General features: G+C 42.5%; 1 protein-coding gene across 1 annotated transcript in view; it reads right to left on the bottom strand.

Annotated features, from left to right (window-relative positions):
* Nucleotides 1-13,823, bottom strand: part of CLCN1 (chloride voltage-gated channel 1) — a 55,310-nt gene extending 41,487 nt beyond the window's left edge. The window contains exon 1 of the mRNA XM_030947473.1: nucleotides 13,773-13,823. Within this exon, the coding sequence (XP_030803333.1) occupies nucleotides 13,773-13,823 (51 nt within the window). The remainder of the gene's footprint in view (nucleotides 1-13,772) is intronic.
* Nucleotides 13,824-16,921: the final 3,098 nt, after the last annotated feature.

Genomic DNA, 16,921 nt, shown 5'->3' with positions numbered 1-16,921 from the left:
ACAGTGTGCGTGCAAGTACCAAAAGAAGGAAAAAAGCAATTATGAAAAAGTAATATTAGACTGCTGAGAAGGAGAAAACTTTTTCTGACTGGATTGTGCATCCAAAAGCAGCTAAAGTCTGTGAGAACTAGCAAACACTCAAATAACTGATTGAAGTAGATTCAGTGGATTTCTTATTTTCTAGGAGAATAATTTTGCATCACAAACATTCTCTGATGTAGTCAGCTTGAAGATATTTTTAGCAGAAAGGACCAAGGAACATCTAGGAAATACAGACTTTTCTCTAATGATCAAAACTTATTAAGAACACCTCTAAGCTAGTAAATTTGTTATTATTCCCGCACAGAAAATTTGTAGCTTGTGCCTTTCTTCCCCTTCTCCGTGTGGATTGCTTGTTGCACAGGTAAAAAGAATAATTGCCCATTAGATCTGTCAGTCATGCCATGACTCACAGCCTGACCAACACCACGAGGGTGGAAAGAAAGTGCACTGATGAGCTGTGCAGAGCTGGCCAGCCACAGGCTCCTGGGTTTGAACTGGATTTGGCTAATTTCAACTGGAGAATGATGATTCTTATGTAAAATGTGGCCAACTTTGGAGATGTGTGGCCATATTTGAAAGGCTTAGGAGGAGGAACTGGCTTGTGAAGGGAAGATTTTTGGGAAAGTTTCAAGGACATGTTTGTGGTGTGTATGAGCTGAGGTTGGTCAAGAAGAAGGAACCATGAGTATGGACAGAGTACCTGCAGGAGGCCATGGCTAGGATCAGAGATATGCAAGAAAAATAATTTCTTTTTCCTGATAGATGTTCCACTTCCAAATGCCTGAAAAGTAATTTAGCTGAAGCCATATGATCTGTGGATCTCTATGAGACTGATCACATTGCCTAGTTTAGCGCACTTGAGGAGCAGACTTGTTGAAAAGGATAGTCCTAATTTTTTTATATACTGGAACTAGTGATCAAGAAGCTTGATGCAAGGAAAAAAATAATTTTCAGCCAGCTCAGCTCTTCATTCCTGCTGATGCATGGCCATCTGAATGGCAGTAAAGAAGGTATCAGGAACACACCTAGAAATGAGAAAAGGGACTGTCTTTTCTGATTGCAACAGAGCCTTCATCCACCATAAAAATTTTCTCAGTAACACTTGGCTCTTGCTTACATTTCAGACTCTTTACATGGTTAGAGCAAATGCTATGAGCTGCTTGCATGAGCCATGGTTGCTAAGTACAAGTTGTTGGCAGCTCTGGCTTGTCCTGTCCCATCTCAGACAACTGAGATACAGGATATCAATAGAAGGGCTGTAGCACAGATGTGTTATCACTACCATTGAAGATTTTTCAATATACTTATTTACTAGGACAGTTGTTAATCCTGCAAAGTTTTGATTAAGCTTCCTGTTTTCCTTCATCTTCCCCCATCTAAAGGCAGATACCCATACAAAAACACCTAACCCTCCAGCACAGCAGGGGCCTTGCCTGTTTTCCATGAAACAATCCCTGGTGGTAATATGAGATAAAGACTAAGGTAAACAGATGAAAGATAATATTTCTCTTGGCAGCCTGAATAATAAATCCATCCCAAATGAGGGCAAAGAAATTCCCCTGCAGCAATAACCTTTGTTTTTATCACTGGCTGCTGATACAGGGATGATAGTGAGAGTCAGCATGACATTCACTGGACTCCCTCCCTCTTCTATCTTCTAGCCCCTTGCTTTGACTTGCAGGAAGGTGCTGGGGGAAGGGAAGAAGAACTGCATCAAGCACGTGCGTCCAGGTTCAAGTACTGGGCCACTCTTTGGCCTGAAGGCTGCAAAAAAATCTTTTCTCTGTCAAGGTTTTTAAACTAGAGCTGCTGCACACCTATTAGCAAGAGCCAATTTAGATTGTCACAAGGGGAAAAGTGGTGCAAGAAGTGCACCTGGGCCCTGAGGGGATACAATCTCCAAGTGCCAAAGAGACAGGTAACTTCGTATATTAAGTCCAGTATATTAAGACAAATGAGCAGAAGAAATTGCAGGACATTCCCCATAAGTGGCATTGTGTCCCAGGGTTGGCATTTAATGCCCATGACATCTAAAAATATTAAACCTGGAACAGGAGTCCAGTAAGGGGCTATAGGTTGATGCTGGAAACTATTGATTAAGGTCAGGAATGGTGGTGAGATAATGGTCCAATGAAGAGGAAGGTGCTGAGAATAAATCGTGGAAACTATTCATACTTTCACTTATTTTGGGACCTGAAATTAGTTCTACAAGCTGCTGAACTTGGACTGTTCAGGAGAAATTACAGATTTTTGGATGTTGTGTTTGTTCAAGACCATTGCTCACAGTCTTGCTCTTGCATTATTGTGCATTGCTGGTGTTCAGAAACAGCAGCAATGCCTAAGAGTACTTGTGGTATCCTCTTCAAGCACTGCTCTTGGTCTGGGGTGTATAGAAAAATTTTCTTGTCTATATCAGAGCCAGATTCTATTCCACATTATGTTTATAGTATATTTTGAAAGGAATGAGTCAGTAACACAAAAAAAAAAAAAAAAGGACGTTGTGAAATGTTTCAAATCCTACTCACTCTGCTGGGTTTTCTTGCATCAGGAAGAGAGTTGTTGCTCTGTTGCTCTCTGGCAGGTGCGCTGGCTGGGCTGGGGACATTTACTTAGGAGAAGGACAGAAATGCCACAGACCACTGGTTTTTGGGCACCATGAGGACCACGAGCTCACACAAATCTGCAGGCTCCTCAGACTCATCATGCTGACAGACAAGCTATGCCACGTGCTGAAGACTCATTGCTCGGGGAAGAAGATGCAGCTGACCGTTGCCCAGGCAGCTTTCAACCTGCTCTTCATCAAAGAGAAAAGGGATGCAGAGGATATTGCTGTGGGCCTTCCCTGTACCACAGGGACCACAGTTCTGGCTACAGAACTTGCTGGTAGAAAGCACAGCTGGCCCCAGTGGCTCCACCACTGCCAGACAACAGGTTCCTTACCCTCCTTCCCTCTCCCTCCTCTGTCTTCCTGGAAGAGATCTTCACCAATCTAACTGTACTTTGTGGAAGGACCATGAACAGACATGTCTGTCTATACAATTTCATACTGAGTTTTGCCACACTGATAGTTACAGTCCTGTCCTCTCTTGACCTATATTCTTGTGTGCTGGGGAACATGATCATTGCCCTGAATCAGCTGCTGAGTATTCAGATCTGCTTAGGAGTGCATTAGCGTCTTCAATATCTGTGTTCTGATACCAGGTCTGAAATGTCATTTTTATCAAGATGCCTTCCTCTGCAGTCCACAGTCTGTCCACAGGAGGGTCTGGACCCAGCTTTGAATTTTTCTCACAGAGCTGCATTGGAAATAAGAGGCAGATATCACTGAGAAGACAGGAGGTCAGCACTCCCTAAAGGATTCTTAGTACACCCTCCAACCCGACAATAAGCATATCACCTGCATCCTGGAAGGGGACAGCACTCATGTGAAGGATCTGAAGCAGACTAAAGAAGGACTGAGGCCTTTTTGTATGGACCTATTCTGTTTAGATACCAGTCTGGTGTCCTTCAGTAACCTTTCGTGTCTTCTGGAAATGTTTCACTTTTTCGAACACTTCTCTTAACAGGGTAAAAAGCTTCTTTGTTTTAATGTAGCTTTCCATTTGATCCGTTCTAGTCTATGTTTTGACCCTTGCTGTTTCCATGGGGGCATTGACTCTAAGCACATTGTGGTCACCATGGAGTAGTGGTTTCAGCTAAGAAGCTGAATGTGGTATCAGGTTCAGCTGAAATATTTTTGTGGAATCAGTTGTGTCAGTCCTCCATATGCAGTAGCAAACAATCATCAAATTATGACTGTCTATTCTCTTTAGAGAACATCCATTTACTACAGGACCAAACACAAAGATCTGGAAAAGTGGAAAGAAGAAGAGAGAAGCCTACACATAGAAAAAAGAGTCGGGTTGGAAGCGGAAACCACTAGAGGTTCTGAGTGAAAAAACTTTGTGGAAGGATTTGGAGAGGGTATCTTAGCATATTCTGTTAATCCACCACACTATTATTACATTACTTATTTGCTACATAGCATTCAAGTCGTTCCCCCAGCGATGGAAAAGTGAAGGAGAATAAAGATAACATATGGCAGCTCAGGGCTAGAACTAATGGGGAATGAGGAGTCCCAAGGGGAAGGAATGCTCCTTGTAGGTATTCTGACTCTTTCTGAGGCTTGCACCGAGGGTCTACTAGTGGAGCAAGATGCTGTACCTGAGCTCTGCACAGAAAAAGCTGCCTGTCACACTGTGCACCTGCCTAATCAAAAGCCAGTGATGCATCAGGCCCTGACCTTCTTAGTCTCCCTTGTTCCACATTTCCAGACAAAGTGTCAAGTCTAGTCTTTTATCTTTTGGTATGAGGCAGTTATAAGGAAAAAAAAAGATATTTTCTAGGGTCATGGCTTAAGACTAGATGGTACTGCTTTTGAAATACAGCTAGGTTAAGGAAGAGAGAACATACAGAGATTCAAGATTTTTCAGCATTGGCCTGAGCTGTTACAGCTGTCTCAAAACTGAGTGCCATGAAGAAAGGATGGTTGTATTCCTTTCCTTGCACCAGCTCTGATATGTCTGTCTGAGCATTGTGAAAGGTAAACTGATGGAAAACACTCATGTCTTCATACAGTTAAGTGCTCAGAGTCGTGCTCTGAGTGAGTTCACTGCAGGTCAGGGAAGCAGCATTTAAGAACAAAGCTGTTCACGTGGCTGTCAATAGATCATGTCAGCCAAAATGTACATGCTCACATGCAGCACTAAAACACATGTGTAGGCAAGAGAACTTTGCTTAGCCCTGGCTTCATCTTCCCAAGAGTAAGATTTCCATGAATCTCTGGAATAAAGATCTTACACCACACTGACTGTTTCTTCTGCCACTACCCTGTTGCATAGCTGCCGTGTGTTTAATCCTGCTTTTGCCTTTCCCATTCCTGGAAAGCTTAGGTGAACCTGCAGCTCTTTTGCCCTTTGAGCCTGGAGCATTATGGACTTCAAACTAATGGAAATGAGGTTTCCAACATGCCCTATTTCTATATGGAATTGGAACTAAAAGCAGCCTGCCCTCAGTACCATGTCCCCTACGGTTGATAACAAACTCAATGCCAAGAAGAATTAATATCAAATACCTCTCTGGTCTGGATAAGGGCTCACAGGATGCTAGCAAGCTATTCAGAGGAATAAAAACAGACTGGCTGAAGAATTTTACAGGGCTTTAACAGGATGATTGAGCAATAAAATTACAGATGAAAAGTCACAATAAATCTGAAGTGATTAAGGAGGAACAGACATTCTAGCTTTGCATACACAAGAACTGTTCAACTATGTAAGCTCTCAATATGTAAGAATAAGATCTTTGGGTTACACAGAATGATCATAATGACCTCTTTAGCATTTATTTAGAACTATGATTAAGAAGTAGGATAATAATACCTAATTAAATACAACATGCAAGTACATCTGAATAATGTTTGTTTTCTCTTTCCCTAAGTCTCAAAAAGAATACGGTAGAACTGGGAGACTTTTAGTGGGTGGTCAAATTATGGAATAGCTGCTGTATGAGGAACAGTTAAATGGACTAGAACCTCCCAAGCTGGAAAGGACAATGAGGTCTGGAAAATATTGAGCAGTGTGAGAAGGTTAGTTTGGCTGAGAAGGTTAATTTGGCTGTATCTCAGGAAGTAGGGTCTTGCTCTATTGAAGTCAAACTCCTTGGAATTTAGATCCAGGCAAACAGTATTTATTTGCTTTTCTGTAATAGAAGTAAATGACAGTTTTGCATGAGTCATTTAACAACAAGGGTAGATAAGAGAGTTCATTACAGACAAAGAATTAAAAATACATTCTGTGTCATATTTAGAAGACAATAATCTTGTAGACCAGTAGGTAATTTGCACTGCTGTTCCTCTGAGTACTTAAGTTAATCACAGAATTAGAGAGTTTTTGAGCTTTGGATGGGGCACCTGCTGTCTTGTCCAATACCATGTTCAAGCTGCGTCAGCAGGCAAAAGTTGCCTTGGGCTGTGTCCAGACAGCTTTTGGATGCCTTCAAGAATGCAACAATCATTCCAGGCAAACCTGTGGCAGTGCTCAGTCATACAAAAGCCTCTTTCTTTATGTTCAGACAGAAATTCCTCTGTTTAAATTTGTGCCCATTCTGTCTTGTCCCGTGACTGGTCTCTGCTGAGAAGAGAATGGCTCCACCATCTTCAGCCTACTGTCAGATAATAAGACCTCACCTGAGCCTTTGCTGAACAACCCCAGCTCTTTCAGCCTTTCCTCAGATGTGAGATGCTCCTGTCCTTTCATCATCACTGTGGCCTTTTGCAGAACCATCTCCAGTAACTCCATGGGTTTTATGAACTGGGGAGCTCAGACCTGGGCACAGGACTCCAGGTTTAGCCTCACCACAGCTAAGCAGAAGGATGTGCTGCTGATCACAACCTTTGGAGCCCTGCAGTTCAGCCAATTTTCAATCCACTGCAAGGTCCACTTGTCCACCCTGTACTTAATCAGCTTACTGTGAGGATGTGGTGGGAGACAAAAGCTTTGCTAAAGTAAAGATAAATATAATCCACTTCTCTTCCTTCATTCACCAGGTTGTCTCATCTGATCACTGAACTGTATGTTGGTTAAATGTGATTTTCCCTTCACAATTCCATGCTGGCCACTCCCAATCATGTTTCTGTCCTCCATGTGTTTGGAAATGGTTCCCAAGAAGAGTTGCTCTATCGCCTTTATAGGGATTGAGCTGAAGTGGGTCAGCCTGCAGTTTGCTGGACTTCTTGCTCCTTTTGAAGATAGAAGTGACATTTATTTTCTTCCTGTCCTCAGTTACCACTCTGAATCCCTATGACCTCTGAAAGATTAAATAGAGAGTGGCCTTGCAACGAGATTGACCAACTCTCTCATGCTGGTGGGTGCATCCCATCAGGTTCCATGGATTTGTGCATTCCCAGTTTGTTTAAATGTTCTCTGACCTCATCCTCCTCCAGTGAAGGTCCTTACTCTTCATCATCTTCTTTAGAATCAATTTACCTTGATTCTTTAGAAGAGGGCCCACATTTTCCATTGCCTTAATTTTGCTGCTGATATACCTGTAGAAGCCTTTCTTGTTGCCCTTCATGTTCCTCACCAGGTTAAACTGCAGATGAGCTTTGGTTTTCTTAACCTCATCCTTTAACACATGGCTGGTGTCCCTAGATTCCTCCCAGGTCACTTGTCTGACATTTGTCAGGATCTCCTTCCTAATTCATGCAGGCCTCCAGCTGCCTTTGCTTGATTTCCTGCTCATAAGGATGGATCATTCCTGAGTTTGGAGGAGATGATCCCTGTACAACAACCAGCTCTCTCATACCCCTCTTCCCTTCAGGGCCATTTCCCATGGGATTCTTCCAAGAAGATCCCTGAAGGGTGAAAGACTTCTGTCCTGAACTCAAGGATTGAGACATTATTTTGAGTCCTCCTCCCTTCCCAGATCCAGAAGCTGTCCTGGATGTTCACATCCCTAACCTGTCTTTCCTCTTTTGTAAGGATCAGGTCCAGCAGAGCACCTCCTCTTGCTGTCTCTTTGATTATCTTGTTATGAACTTACTGGCAATGCACTCCAGAAGCCTCCTGGATTGCTTGTGCCCTGCTCTTACTGCTGCAGCAGGTTTGCTTCCAGGGACTATGAACATGACCTTTTCCAATGGTCTGAAGAAAGCATCATCTAATTCTGAAATCTGTTTGCAGGACTGTGGCTCACCACACACTCAAAAACGGATAGTTATTTTTCTGTAGCTGTTAAAAGCAGTGTGTTCCTCCTCAAAGTTCAATACTTTGTCAGCCTCTGTGACTGGTCTTCAGGCAAATACTCTTCTCTTCAGTGTCCCAGTAGAGATGTGGGAAACTCCAAGTCTCAGGATATAGATATCTATAGTCATAATAATAGTTTACATGTAATCAAAGGATGTGTATGCCAGACTATGCACAGGTAAGACTAATTGGACAAACTTCCATCTGAAACAAACTTGGGGGTGCACAAAGTAATGTTTCCTCACAGCACCAAATCAGAAAACAACATACCACATGTAATTTGTCAGAGTTTTTAGAGCTACAGGCATTTGACTTCCTTTTAAAAAGTGTAGGTGCCACTCACACTCACAACAGCACCATGGAGTAGATGAAGGTGCTTTGTATTTTTATGTTCTTCTAGAATCCACTCTCAGTGCTGATAGATGATGGGCAAACATTCCTGATCCATGACCTTTTACAAATGTGTCATGGAAGTGGATGACTAGCAATCCCAACAGCCACTTGGTTCCCTGAAGAATGAGTAAGAATCAATTTCTTCACCAAGAGGCAGGAGTTTGTTGAAGAGATAAATGCCTGGGTTTTAAAGACATGAGCAAATCCTTTAACTCCAACTATGTCCTTATCAAGGTCCAAAGACCAAAGTGTTTGTTGCAGTCACAATGTGTGGAGGATCTCTTTGCTGCCTCTATGCTCAGTACTGAGAGTTGTGTGATTAACAAATACAAAAACATTATATGCCTTCTCATGCAAAGAAACAGCAATGAAATCTGGTTCCACCAAGAAGCTCTGTGTCACTTAATAGTAATTATGAACACTTAAAATAAGCAAGTTCCAAGAAGGTAATGTCCAGCATTATTCAACTTGTGTCTGTCCTGCCCCTGCATTAACAAGTTAACAGTGATCATTTTATCATACAGGTACATGGAAGCTCTTCCATCAATACTGACAGCAACAACTCCCTGCTACTTTGCTAAAGTAAACACTGACAAAATAACTTATTTTTATGTTATGTTTACTGCCAGCTTCTCTTCTGCATGCCCAGGTTCTCTGCTGTGATTATGTGGAGATTCACAACAGTAGTTGACTTTAGCCTGAGGATTTTTATTTGTTGTGCATTTCTGTATTGATGAATTATTTCTCATCTACCATACTTTGTATGCCACCTGCTGTACAGCTGGGGCACTAATCTCTGTACTCCAGTTGCACCTCTATTGCCATTGTTGAGAATTATACTAGCAACAGGTCTGTCTTTTTCTAATGTCAGGAATTCTTGTACAAGGTCTTCCCACACATATACCCTCTACCCCAAACTTGTCTGAAATAATTTAATCTGCTATATTGCCAAAGCTGCACACCCCAGATGACAAAGCAATCATGTATTTTCTTTGTCCATATTAAAAAAGCTTATAGCATGCAGCTACCCTATTGGGTTTCACACAAATGGGGGATACCCCCATGTGCCTTTTACACGTGAACAAGTTTTTTTACCTTCTACAGCACAAGATCAATGGCACTGTTTAGACTGATTGGCATGCTGCCAGCCCTTGGAATTTATTTCTTTGGGCCTGTACAATTCATGGAAATGTAATTCTGGACACCTTCACAACAGAGCCCAATACCTGAACGATTTTGGAAATGGGTTTTAAAAAATGCTTTTCTGCAAGTAGCAGAAAAGGCCCCTTGCCCTCCCTGCCAGGATGGTGCAATCCAGGGTGTGGTGTCTGCAGGCAGCCTGCTCTTGTGGGGCTGTAGGTGCTCCCATAACCCAGTACCAGGACAATGTGGGCAACACTCAGGCAAAGTAAAGCCTGTGGTACCATTTCTGTTGCATGTGGTACTTTAAACTGAACTTTCTCTATGGGAAAGGTGTTTAAGTCAGGAATATACAGCACGGGTGTGCAGTTGTGGGTGTCACCTCAGGAAGTCTTGCCTGGATGGTTGACTGGACAAGCTGAAGGAACAGGGTTTATTCACCCCAGGGAAGAGGCTGATTTGCAAACAGCAAATGCAAATACACCCAGAGGGAGAGTATAGACAAGGCAGCACCAGGCTCCCCTCTGAGAGGCATGAGGAAGATGCAAGAGGCAACAGCCATGACTTGAAATAAGGGAAATTCATTACCAAGCAGGGGGCTGGACTGGATACTGCCAATGTTCCCTTCCATTATGAATCCTTCTGTGATTCTTGGGGTTTTGCTTTGATGGCAACAAAACCAAAATACTGGCAGGCAAACTTCAATTATTAATAGAACGATAGAGACCAGACCCACTAGCAATACAAACTGGAAATGAGAAAATTTCCTCAAGAAGCTGCTAGTTCTCACAGCAGAGCTTAAAATCACAGCAAAATATAGCAAAAATTCCCATCCCCATCTTTTAAGCAGGCAGGTTAGCCCTAAACATCTCTTCCATGCAGAGATGGACTGAAGAAGGAATTCCTTTTTTTTTTTTCTTTTCTGTTGTCATTGTCAGAAGCCTACATCTTGCCACATACAACTTGGCCCCATGTTCATATACATCTTTTGTCCTCTCCAGCTTTGGAATTGGCAATACAAATCTGCACAAGGGATCTTTCTCATGACCTCAGTTTCCCAGGTCTCTTCTGCCTTCTAACATTACTTTTCTGTATGATTGACAACACCTTCAAAAATAAAAAGAGGAGAGGGGTGCTGGGGAGGATCCCCCCTCTGCCTTGGGACAGCACAGGGAAAGGGTCACATGGGATATTTTTAGAACAGAATCCAATGGCAGTGATGTGAGGAAGGCACAGAGAAAAACACAGCTGTGAAACCTAACACTTGGCCTCATGTGTACTGAGAGCAAGAGGAGCAGAGAAACAAATTGAGGGGACCAGCAGAGCACAAGAGTGAGGAGAAGGTATGTGAGAGCAACAAGGGAGTGGTAAAAGAGTAAGTGACTAAGAGGCATGAACACCTGGAAAACAAATAGTTAAAAGAAATTATTGGAAATGGCAAAAAAAAAAAAAAAGCCAGGAGCAGAAAAAATTAATAAGGTGGCCACAGTATATAAACAAACACAGATACTTCAGTCATAGAAGGGACTTAAGGCCAAGAAATGGTCAGTTGACTCATCAGCACTCTCATGTAGATGGTTTGTGACCTTGAAGGCTGACCAGCAGCTACCTCATCTACCATCTCTCCTCACCCCAAGATGTACTGGATTCATAAGTGACTTTGCCCATGGATTGTGACACGGCAATAGATTTTCTAAATCAGAGGAAAATAGCAGTCATTCCTACAGTCTTTGGAGCCAGGCAATGACCTACCGTCTGTCTTTTATGACCAAGCAGCATGCCCAAAGAGCAGTGGTAGCTTTTTGTCTGAAAACTGATGTGTGCAGCATTAGTTCAGAAGTGCTCTCTGCTTCTGTTCACTCACTAAACAAGAACAAACCAACATGACTGAGTACATGGAGTGAACAGATGTAATGCTGATACTTGAGAGGAGCCTGCTCCTAAAGATAGCATTTTAAGGTGTAAATTGCTAAGATACTCAAGTCCTGAGAGCGTCTGGCAAAAACACTTGAGGCAACAACATCCAGAATTACAGTCCTTTTTTAATTTGCTACATAATCCTTATAAATGTTCTTAATTTTGCTTGTTCTGAGAAATAATTTATCTTCAATTGAGATTAGTGATTCAGTGCCTTCTTAGCACTAATGCCTAGCACTAATGCTGGATTAGATCCAGCAAATAGCTGCTCCAGTAACTACCTGCTACTCTGCCTATGATCCCTAAGGGCTCAAGTATATATGGTCATTCTCAAAGAATTCCTAACTTTGGAATCATCTCTAATGAAACAGGTCCTAGCATTGCTGCCTCCTTGCCATAAAGCTTATCAGGGATGGGGATGACTTGAATTCAACAAAGAACTAGTCATTTGGGATTTACCTAAGCAGGTACTCAAGGAATCAGACATAATTTATTACACAATCCTGTCCTGTACAGAAGCCTAGAAGAGCTCTCAGAGGCAAATATATGGGATAAATTTATGAACAAATTAATATAATGCAATACATTGTATGTCTTTCTCTCACAAACAGCTATTTAGTAATGGACAAATATTTTGTCAAAGATTTGCCTTAGCTCCAGTTATACAAATCATGCTGTTTGAACTCAAGAAATCTGGTCCTAGCTGTGTCTTCCCACAAGCATTCAAGAAAACTCTCATTAGTCTGTTTACTCTGACTAGTCTAGTTTTACACTAAGAACCTAAAACTGAAAATTGTAGAGATCCATGAATTTGTTATACTTGCAGAAGAAATATAGCCATTTTATCCAAGTAGCATACTCACTTCTTCTGCATCTTGTGCTGGTTCATGCTCTCTTCCTTACCACTGCTTTTGTTTGGGTTTGTAGTATTTCCTTACAGTTCAGTACTTTATGCAATCACTACTTGTCTGTTTATAGTGCAAACAATAAAACAGGTCATGGCAATCCCTTTATGTCCTATATTAGGCTCTGCCTCGATGCTCTACTGTTGACACTACTCACTTCTGACATGAGGATGTTTCTTTTTTATATTTGAATGCAGAAAATCAGGCCAAGAGAGATGAAATACATCCTAATCCTTCCACTGTACTGATTGGCTCTTTTGGCAATGTTAATACTTGATATGTGATAAATAGCATTCTTAATAAACCACTGTTGAGTTGAGGGTGTGTGCTTGTGATGTGCCTACTGTGGATCACTAAGAAATTTACCTTCATTGTGTAAGTCTGGATTTGAAATTAAGATTTCAGTCATAAAGGGCTATATGGTCACACTGAAGATCATACAGTCTTCATTCATGTCTAAGGTACTCTGTCATACACATGAGCAGTATTCAGCAGCAGAATATTTTTGACTAAGAGCCACTCTCCAGTTCTTCACCTCAGCCTACTGCTCCCAAATAACATCCCTTCCTTCTCCATACCTTCTCCTTACTAAACTAGGCGCTCTAGAAGCAAAAACCAGAATGTGTGGCAACACCCTGCATCCAAATACCTATAAAACAAAGTGCAAGACCCTACTCAGATGTGGTCAAGAAATGCCAGAAAGAAACATTCAAAAAAGTCTCCATCTTTCTTTGCAGCAGCTCAGAGAAGATGAGATTTATTTTTTTTCCTCAGCCCCAACAGAGCCTTACTTCTCTCTAAACACTGCTACCAAAACTTTGCATGCCCAGGCACAAAAAGGCTGCTATTACTTTTTAAAGCTGGGATTTCATACATGGTGTTCCTTAGGCAATCTGGACTGTATGATGCTAATTCTCACTTCAGGGACCAAAGCAAGAAGCTTTTTAGGCACAGGACAAACTGCTACCTCCACTTGTCCAGTAAAGTGTGAGGACTCACAGACATGCAGTGAATCTCATTTCTGCTAGTTAACTCTTTAAAGTAGCTAAAGCAGAAAGAGGCTCAACAGTCTGCATCCAAATACCTATAAAACAAAGCAGTGCAAGACCCCACTGGGATGTTCCCAAAGGATGACATAGAGCAACATGCTCCATGTTCTCACAGCACCTGTAGCCACCACTATGGTGGAATCCTACAAGAATCCTTCTTGTAGGAGCTGTAACAAAGGGCAGGGAATGGCTTCAGTGCCTTATCTGTGGTTGTCTTGATAAGAGAAACCCATTCACAAGCAGCAGTTGCATTTCTGTGTAGCTCTGCAGACTCAGCTCTGACTCATGCCAGCATTTTTTAACCTGCCTGGTGTTGTGAATTTGTCACCCATGAGGATTAGGAATTCAAGGAGAACATGGCCACATTCTCTCTTGAAGGAAGCCACTATTGGAGCATGTGCTCGGGCACATGTCTCAGGGAGTTTGTCTAATGCAAACAGGGAAGGATATTGGTAGGCAAAGAAAGTTTTCAGCCCCTTAAGCAGAGGAGGGAAGCCAGCTCTCACATAGGAAACATTCTGTGCTGCTGCAGGTATCGTACTCACCAGAGTTTCCTGGTATCGGAACGCTTTCGTTGGAGAGGCATCCCCAGTCATATCCCCAGAGACAACGTCCTGTGGAGCGGGGTTTGTTCAGGGCAATGTCCTCCTGTCTGCCAGCAAAATCATGGAGTGAAACAGGCACAAGGCTTCAGCTGAAGTCCCTCAGAGCACCCCGAGAGAGAAGGTTACTGGTGAGGGAAAGACACAGAGGGAGAGTGTAACCAGAGACTCCCTGCCCCCTCCTGTTCTGTCTGCTTCCCTGCTTTAATCTCTCTCTGCTGTCCTGGCAATGGGACAGCTCAGTAAATTAACAGGAGGTAACGTTTCCTCCTCCTCTCTCAGGCAGTGTCATTCTTCACTCCATTTGGAAAGAGTGGGGAACCACAGAAAGAACTGATACTGATGGCAGAGAGACTAAGGAAGAGAAGGATGGAAATGACAAACTACCAAAATTAGAGACAAGAGAACCATCCTGCAACTTTGAAGAGGATTATTTCCACAACCTGTTTCAGGGACAATTTTGTGAAGTGTCAGCATCTGAGAGAGGAAGTTCTCTAGCAGGCCTTGGAAGACGATTCCTCATATGAATTACTGTTATGCTGTCCCCACATTTAATGTAATTTTTCTTCAAGCATACTCATCATTGCTGGTTTTTTTCTTCAAGCATACCCATTATTACCTCACCACAAATAAACAGCCCTCCTTGCAGTCTTCGTACCTTCGTGAACCTTCATCCACTGGCACAGATAACACTCAGGGTCTTTTATATCCAGAATCACAGAATGGCTGAGGTTGGAAGGGAGCTCTGGAAGTCATCTGGCCCAATTTACCTGCTCAACCAGGGCCTTCTAGAGCCAATTGCTCAGGACCATATTCAGATGGCTTTTGAGTATCTCCAAGCATGGAGACTCTGTAGCCTCTGGGTAACTCCCTCCAGGCACCCTAATGGTAAAAAAGTGTTTCCTGATGTTCAGATGGATCCTCGTGGGTTTCAGTTTGTGCCAATTAAGGCTGCTCAACAGCATAGTCAGGAAGGGTTTGAAGGCTGTTGAGGATCCTGGAACATCTGTAGGGGTGCAAAGTAGAGAGGTCCTGCCCCCTGCCCTTTTGTGTGTCCTGGGCCCTAGCCACAAGAAAAGCAAGGAGGAACTAACAGTGTAGAAAGGACAAAACCAGGGTGCTGCAGTGGGTTACTGCCTTGAGAAACAGAGCACTGAGCAGCTGTGGCAACAGCTACGTCCTCAGCTGAGTCACAGCTACTGTCTGCTGTACCCTGAGGCAGCAGCAAGCACAGAAGTTTGTGGGGAATGGAGCAGATAATATAGGCCACATTTCTTTTCACAGACAACTGTTTTTTTTTTTTTTTCCCTGTCATCTGATATCTGTAAAGCTTTTCGTTGAGGGAAAAACTCTGTATCTAGGAAAGCAGTTACTTAGTGCAGCATCATCACTTCCTAAGCTGTTTCTCCCACTAAATAAAAATGAGTTATGTAAGAGCACGTGAAAGGTGAAAGTGTTGCCTTTAATAAGGTTATCCAGTCAGGGAGCTTTCCAATGCAGACGGGAAGCCAGAAATAAAACCACCCAGGACTCAGGGACAATGGGGAGCAGAGATCATGCAAAAGACCAAATGTCTGCAGTCACTGTTTGACAAGCCATTAATAAAGAACATTCACAGCTTTGGAGAGGGTCAGATTGGAGTTTGTAACTATTACAAAGAGGGAAACAAGGAACATAAGGATTTGAACTAGGTCTGTGGAGCTATGCAAAACTTGTTAAGGAAGACAGCTGGGGAGGAATGATGAGGGGAATAGATGGAAAAGGACAGCCTTCATGAAAACCAAGGCTGATCAGCATCTGTCCTATCTTCATATTAAATGCTTCCTTAACTATCCTTCCATGAAATCTCATTATCCCACATACATGAGTGCTGTAAGTTTGAGGTGCCAGCAGCTGGTGAGACTGGGATGAGTGAATTTGGCCCAATTACAGTCACATTGGGGTGTAGACTGGGGACAGGAGCTGAAGCAAGTGCGGCCTCAGCAACAGTAGCTGGAGCAGCCACAGCTCTCTGGACCAACTAAATGAGTGTGTGGCAAGCTGTAGCTCAGACCTGTGTGAGGGGACTTGGCACTAGGAACTGGTCACACCAGGGGTGTTGGCAACTCTGGTCTTAAAAACAGGAGTGGAGGAGTGTCTGCTTCAGCCTCTAGGATGGTACCAGCACATGTCCTGGGTCAGCTGCTAAGGCATAGAGCCCAGGGTTTCTGGGCTGGACAGGAGGAATAACCAAGCCAGACTTGCAAAAGGCAGTGGCAGTTTATAAAATTCCTTAAGTGTTTATTTCTGTGTGAATCCATTTAGAAAACTTAAGCCTATGCTCAGTGTGACCTTTCCCTCTCATTCTTTAAGTGACTTTACAAGTGACTAAATACCAACAGCTACTAAGTTTGTGTTTTTCTTTACCACCGGCACCTAACAAATCCAGATCCAAATCCAGATCCAAATCCAAGTATTTTATCAATGCAGTGTGACCTTTACCTTTGTCAAAACATGGTTTTTATGGCAGGTGTTACTGTTGCTCCTTTTTTTGCAGCTTCAAGTAAAAACTTTTAAGAGTGCCAAAAGAAAATTAAAATGAAAAAAAAACCCCACAGCCTAAACAGCAGTAGTTCCAGCTATTTTCTAAGTCAGAGAAATCTGAGTGCGACTCTGAGCTCTTTGAAATATGTAGTAAATTACACAGATGTCATCTTAAGAATTTGTGCATGCAGGCAAAACAGTTTGTGCAAAAATACAGTCTGAAGACCAAGTTATACATAGCAGTCCCATAAACAAGTAACAAATGCAGATGAACGGAAACAAAAGAATATCAAACTTCAACAGAAAAGAATTCTATGAGAAGCAGCAAAATCAGCAACAAACAGCAGGCCAAATTGCACTGAGTAGGACATAGCTCTCATTCCTAGTGAAACAGACTCACCAAAGCTGCTGATCCTGTGACAACAGTTGATTGTAACTTCTCTGGAGATTTCCATTTCATTCCCTTCCTTTTAAAGAAACCGTTCTCTGTATGCATACGCTGATGACATAACCTATTACATAACAGTATCTTCTTGCATTTCCTTCTCCTAACTTAATAATTTACTGGT

This window comes from Camarhynchus parvulus, chromosome 1 (genome assembly GCF_901933205.1).
Source record: "Camarhynchus parvulus chromosome 1, STF_HiC, whole genome shotgun sequence".
Lineage (NCBI taxonomy): Eukaryota > Metazoa > Chordata > Aves > Passeriformes > Thraupidae > Camarhynchus > Camarhynchus parvulus.
This window is presented reverse-complemented; position numbering and strand designations above follow the sequence as displayed.